The sequence below is a fragment of the Cervus canadensis genome, chromosome 4 (genome assembly GCF_019320065.1).
Source record: "Cervus canadensis isolate Bull #8, Minnesota chromosome 4, ASM1932006v1, whole genome shotgun sequence".
NCBI lineage: Eukaryota > Metazoa > Chordata > Mammalia > Artiodactyla > Cervidae > Cervus > Cervus canadensis.
Genome location: NC_057389.1, coordinates 97,423,874 through 97,430,567, shown reverse-complemented (window position 1 = coordinate 97,430,567; position 6,694 = coordinate 97,423,874). Strand labels below are relative to the sequence as shown.

At 39.9% G+C, this 6,694-nt stretch overlaps 1 protein-coding gene across 1 annotated transcript; it reads right to left on the bottom strand.

Moving 5' to 3' along the window:
* Positions 1–3,556: 3,556 nt before the first annotated feature.
* Positions 3,557–4,012, bottom strand: LOC122440592 (cytochrome c). The gene has a single exon (XM_043467035.1). It carries the CDS (start codon positions 3,947–3,949, stop codon positions 3,632–3,634), a length of 318 nt encoding a protein of 105 aa, XP_043322970.1. The 5' UTR covers positions 3,950–4,012; the 3' UTR covers positions 3,557–3,631.
* Between the last annotated feature and the right edge of the window lie 2,682 nt (positions 4,013–6,694).

Sequence of the window (6,694 nt, the reverse complement as noted above, 5' to 3'; positions counted from 1 at the left end):
AGGTGCTCACAGTGGACACTTCCATCATGAAGGGGATCAGCTCACTCCAGGTGCTCACACTGGACACTTCCATCATGAAGGGGATCAGTTCACTCCAAGAGATCACACTAGGCACTTCTGTCATGAAGGGGATCAGCTCACTCCAGGTGCTCACACTGGGCACTTCTATCATGAAGGGGATGAGTCCACTCCAGGAGATCACACTGGGCACTTCTGCCATGAAGGGGATCAGCCCATTTCAGGTGATCACACTGGACATTTCTGTCATGAAGGGGATCACCTCACTCCAGGTGCTCACACTGGGCACTTCTATCATGCAGGGCATCGGCTCACTCCAGGTGCTCACACTGGACACTTCCATCATGAAGGGGATGAGTCCACTCCAGGTGATCACACTGGACACTTCTATCCTGAAGGGGATCAGCCCACTCCAGGTGATCACAATGGGCACTTCTATCATGAAGGGGATCAGCCCACTCCAGGTGATTCCACTGGGCACTTCTATCATGTAGGGGATCAGCTCACTCCAGGTGATTACACTGGGCACTTCTATCTAGCAGTTTGTCCTAACAGAGACAGACATAGATTTGGTGTATGAATTTGCTTTCCCTGACCACAATATTCTTGGCAGCTGCCATAACCATGACACCAAATTTACACAAACTAGAATATTTTTTAAAAGGAAGAAACATGGAAGGAGGGAAGAAGTAAGAGAAGATGGAAAGAAAGAAGTGAGGAAGGAAGAAAAGGAAGACAGGAAGAAAGGAAAAAGAATGGGAAAGGAGGAAAAAAAACTCCTTATAAAACAAATACAATTTTTCTAAATAAAATATCAGTAAATAGAACCCAGCATTCTATTAAAAGAATAATAATATCATTTTAGTGGAACTTATTTCAAGAATATAAGAATGGTAAATTTTCTTACCACATTAACAGATTAGTGAGAAAAATTTCACTACCATCTTGATAAACACGTTTCTCCCACTATCCAAAAGTAGAGCGTTCCTACGAAATTTTGTAAAACTGAAAAAGGGCAATAAAGCTAGAAGCGATTACCTCAGAATACATCTTGCTAAAGGACACACAAAATACATCTAGATAAAGCACAGATGCTCACAGACATGGTTCACAGCTTCAGCAGCTCCTTGCTGAGGTGCCAAGCGGTTCCCAGGGAAGGAGTTGGGCGGGGCCACTCTATGCTTGGGATTCAGCTGCCTCTATACAGACTCATCTGGCTACCAAAAAAAGCTGAATGCTGTTTTAGCTTCTTGGCTTTTTTGTAAAAGCAAAAATCCTCTTCAGATTTCTTTCATTTCAAAGCAAAAACAAGTCTTTTTTTTTTAACTGAATAAAAATACTTGCTTCACACTGCTGTGTTGGTTTCTGCCATACAACAACTTGAATCAGCCGTAAGTGTGTGTACATATATGTGTGTGTGTGTGTGTGTGTGTGTGTCCATAGCCCCTCCTTCCTGAGCCTCTCACCCCTCTATGCCACCACAGAGCGCCAAGCTGGGCTTCCCACTAGCTATCTATTTTACACATGGTATTTTCGCCTGGAAAATTGCAAGGACACAGGAGCCTGGCAGGCTACAGGACATGGGCTGGCAAAAAATCAGACACAGCTGAGCACTCTATACACACACACTGTGTATATTTCAGGGCTACTCTCCCGACTTGTCCTACCCTCTCCTCCCCTTCTGTGTCCACAAGTCATTCTCTACATGTTCCTCTCTATTCCTACCCTAACAATAGGTTAAAAACAGGTCTTTTTAAGGTAAGTCTTTGTAAAAGTGAAGTGGTGTAAAGCAGCCTGTGTCTATAAAGCATTTTACAATGTTTGATACCATTCCTGATTTTATTTTAAAGTTGGAGAAAGAAGCTTATTTAACTTCATGAAATTTTAAAAAATGAAAAAAAAAAGAAATTAATAAAAAATGTCTCCCCACAAATCTATAACAAGAATCTAAAGCCACAGTCTAAAGCAATCAATCAGTAATAATAGGAGCAAAAGACAAAGACATAAATCTTAAAAAAGGGGAAAAAAACTGACACTGTTTTGCAAAAGATGTGATTGCCTACCTAGAAAATTCAAGAGGGTCAATTGATAGGTGAATAATTAATAAAAGAATAAAGTAAAAAGATATCACAACATACTAAGAAATCAATATTTTACATTTCAAGTAAGTGGAGGAAAGATAGGCTATTGAATAAACAGTGTTTGAATAAATGGCTAACATTTGCGGGAGAAGTTAAGTTCCTGTATTCTATCAGACACCAAAATAAATTCCATACAGATCAATATATCAATATAAAGAATAAAATTGTAATACCACTAAAGCAAAATATAGGAGTAAGTGTTTAGAATCTTGAGATGGGGGGGCCGGGGGGGGGGGTAAAAAAAACCGCAAAGACATAAAATAAAAGAATAATATAAGTTCCAGAAAGAGAAATCCAAGAAAACTAAGCAGACAGGTTTATAAAAGAAATAATGTGAAACCATTCCCAGAGAAGTGGAATACGAGTTGTCAGGTTAAAAGTGCCCACTAGGTGGAAGAATGACCTTTCAAATCATAATTCAAAATCCACTGGGGATGAAATATGCAACATGATGATTAGTTTACACTGCTGTGTAAAACTGACAAAAGTTTTCATCACAAGAAAAAAATTTTTTTCCTTTTTTTCTTGTATCTATACAAAATGATGGATGTTAAGTAAACTTATCATGTTAGTTATTTGCAATATATGTAAGTCACGTTATCACACTGCATACCTTAAGTTTATACAATGGACTATGTCAATTATATATCAGTAAAACTGAAATTAAAAAATAAATCAATAAAATTGGAATTTTATAAATGAAATCCAGAGACCACACAGCCCTACTTCCTGCCAACTTGGCAAACCAAGGCTGCAGACTTGCTCCCAAGAATGTAGAAGGAAACACGAATACCAGGAAATAACCATCCCCCCAAAAAAAATGATCCCCAAGAAAGCGCTGAAAAGATTAAAACTCAAGTAAAGGCAGAAGTTGCAATGAGAAGACATGTTGGAGTAGAGATTTTTACTCCATCCCCCAGAAGAACCCACCCATTTCCTTGGGACACCATGTCCCCCTAGAAACCTGTGGTTAAACAATGGGTGTTACAGATTGTGAGGTGGTATCAGAGCAGTGTAAAACTCTGTTGAGATGAAAGCTGATGAAGAGACACTATTGCACCATAGAAAGGAACGAAAATTTTCCAGCAGTATTGAGATATTATTGATATATAACAGTGTATTAGTTTAAGGTATACAATACAATGGCTTGAAATATGTATGCAAAATCAACTTAATTTTTTCTCTATTTATGGAGAAAGCCACAACTGGAAGAAATTTTAAGAGAAATAATACATTCTCAGAAACTGATAGAACTGTAGGGAGTAATAGCTAGATCAGTAATTTTATTTTATTTATTTATTTTTTTTTGTTTAGCCACAAACCAATCTTATTTAAATCAGGACTGTCCAACAGAATTATTCCATCAGCCGTTCATGATCTGAATTCTAGTGTGTGAGATCAATTTAAATATGGTACACATAAAAAGTCATGAGACACTTCTGTTTCATAATAAATAAGGCAGTGGCCAACTATTACTCATTGGTAGCTTTTTTGAGATAAGCTATCAAGTCCTCCCTCTCTCCCTTCTTCTTAATGCCAGCAAAGATCATCTTTGTTCCAGGGATGTACTTCTTGGGATTCTCCAAGTACTCCATCAGCGTCTCCTCTCCCCAGGTGATACCTTTGTTCTTGTTGGCATCTGTGTAAGAGAATCCAGCAGCCTGACCCGTCTTTCGTCCAAACAGACCATGGAGGTTTGGCCCAGTCTTGTGCTTGCCTCCCTTTTCCACAGTATGGCACTGGGCACACTTCTGAACAAAAATCTTCTTGCCCTTCTCAACATCACCCATTTTTAAATCGTTCTTTCTCTGGGCGCGACCGAGAAGTTCCCGCTCGCAAGCCGAACGCCCCGCTTTCTAGATCAGTAATTTTAACATCTCTCTTGGAACCAATAAATGCAGCAGATAAAACAATAAGCAGAGATATGGAAGACCTACAAAATGCTTTTTAAATTTATATGTATGTGTCTATATCCACAATAAACAGAATTATGTAATTATGTAATTCAGAACATTTATAAGATTTAAACATATGATTGCACCTTAAAGTACACTTTAATAATTCCAAAAATTCAATATAATAACACATCTGTTCTCCAACCATAATGGAAATGAAAAGAAAGAGAGAGAAGAGTAAGGGAGAGAGGGAAGGAGGAGAGAGGGATCTTGGAAGGAAAAGAGGAAAGGAAAAATAAAGAAAGAAAGAAAATTATGTGTGCCTACATAACCCTTCCAGCTGAGCTATTTCAAATCCTAAAAGATGATGCTGTGAAAGTGCTGCATTCAATATGTCAGCAAATTTGGAAAACTCAGCAGTGGCCACATGACTGGAAAAGTCAGTTTTCATTCCAGTCCCAAAGAAAGGCAATATCAGTGTTCAAATTACTGTACAATTGCACTCATTTCACGTGCTAGCAAGGTTATGCTCAAAATGCTTCAAGCTAGTCTTCAGCAGTATGTGAACCGAGAACTTCCAGGTGTACAAGCTGGATTTAGAAAAGGCAGAGGAACCAGAAATCAAACTACCAGCATCCGCTGAATCATAGAAAAAGCAATTCCCTTCCTTTTGGAATTGAATTCAAAATAAAAAAAAATTCTACTTCTGCTTCACAGACTACATTAAAGTCTTTGACTGTGTGGATCACAACAAACTGAGGAAAATTCTTAAAGATATGAGAATACCAGATCACTTTACCTGCCTCCTAAGAAGTGAAAGTCACTCAGTCATGCCGGACTCTTTGCAACCCCATGGACTACACAGTCCATGGAATTCTCCAGGCCAGAATACTGGAGTGAGTAGCCTTTCCCTTCACCAGCAGATTTTCCCTACCTAGAGATTAAACCCAGGTCTCCCGCATTGCAGGCGGATTCTTTACCAGCTGAGCCACAAGGGAAGCCCAAGAATACTGGAGTGGGTAGCCTATCCCTTCTCCAAGGGGTCTTCCCAACCCAGGGATCAAACCCAGGTCTCCCACCTTGCAGGTGGATTCTTTACCAGCTGAGCCACAAGGGAAGCCGCCTCCTAAGAAACTTGTATACAAGACAAGAAGCAACAGCTAGAACCAGACATGGAACAATGGACTGGTTCAAAATTGGGAAAGGAGAAGTACGATAAAGCTGTATGTTGTTATCCTGCTTACTTAACATATATGCAGAGTACATCATGCAAAATGTGGGCTGGATGAATCACAAGATGGAATCAAGATTGCCGGGAGAAATATCAACAACTTCAGATATGCAGATACCACTTTAATGGCAGAAAGCAAAGAGGAACTAAAGAGCCTCTTGAAGAAAGTGAAAGGGGAAAGTGAAAAAGTCTGGCTTAAAACTCAATATTCAAAAAATGAAGATCATGGCACCTGGTCCCATCACTTCATGGCAAATAGATGGGGAAACAGTGAAAAATTTTATTTTCTTAGGCTACAAAATCACTGCAGATAGTGACTGCAGCCACAAAGTTAAAAGACACTTACTTCTTGGAAGAAAAGCTATGACAAACCTAGACAGCATATTCAAAAGTAGAGACATCAGTTTGCCAACAAAGTCCATATAGTCAAAGCTATGGTTTTTCCAGTGGTCAAGTATGGATGTGAGAGCTAAACCATAAAGAAGGCTGAGCACGGAAGAATCGATGCTTTTGAACTGTGGTGCTGGAAAAGACTCTTGGGAGTCCCTTGGACTGCAAGGAGACCCAACCAGTCAATCCTAAAGGAAATCAGTCCTGAATATTCATTGGAGGGACTGATGCTGAAGTTGAAGCTCCAGTACTTTGGCCACCTGATCCAAAGGGCAGACTCATTGGGAAAGACTCTGATACTGGGAAAGATTGAAGGCAAGAGTAGAAGGGGGTGGACAGAGGATGAGATGGTTGGGTGACATCAAGTGACTCAATGGACATGAGTTTGAAGCTCCAGGACATAGTGAAGGACAAGGAAACCTGGCATGCTGTAGTTCATGGGGTTGCCAAGAGTCAGACACGACTTAGTGACTGAACAGCAACAAGAATAGATTGACGCAACTTGTCAAATCCTGGATTGTTAGAAATCCAAATCCATTTTAGACCACTAGATGGAGCCAAACACTGATACTTGTTACATAGTCATGTGGGTCTTTCAGCATAAATTTAAAAGTATTCATGATATTCCCTACTGGGAAGTAGAAAAGACTCCACCTCTCCGCAGGGCAAAGCAGAGCTTCCAGACTAATAAGGCTACTCGGCAGTTAGCTGTTCAGAGATGCTTACATGTTTGGCCCAGGGGTGACCCAGTGAAGTCTGAGGAAGCAAGACTCCCCAAGTGCTACTTCTGCGGCAAGAAATCTTCCATTCATTTACACTGCAGTGTTCTACAACAAACATTATCATGTTCTGAGTGATTCATGATATGAAAAAGATTAGGAAGCACAGCTTTAGGGATGAGAATCTCTCAAACTGATAAAGGAGTACAAAGACCAGAGAGTTTGAGAGTGCCTGTTCAGGAAATGACCAGGAGCATCCATCTACCTGAAAGAGTAAACATCCATCCTGAGCGCTCCATT

What these genes read in the sequence shown, in the direction of transcription:
- LOC122440592 (XM_043467035.1), bottom strand. Translation starts at nt 3,949, where the DNA reads ATGGGTGATGTTGAGAAGGGCAAGAAGATTTTTGTTCAGAAGTGTGCC.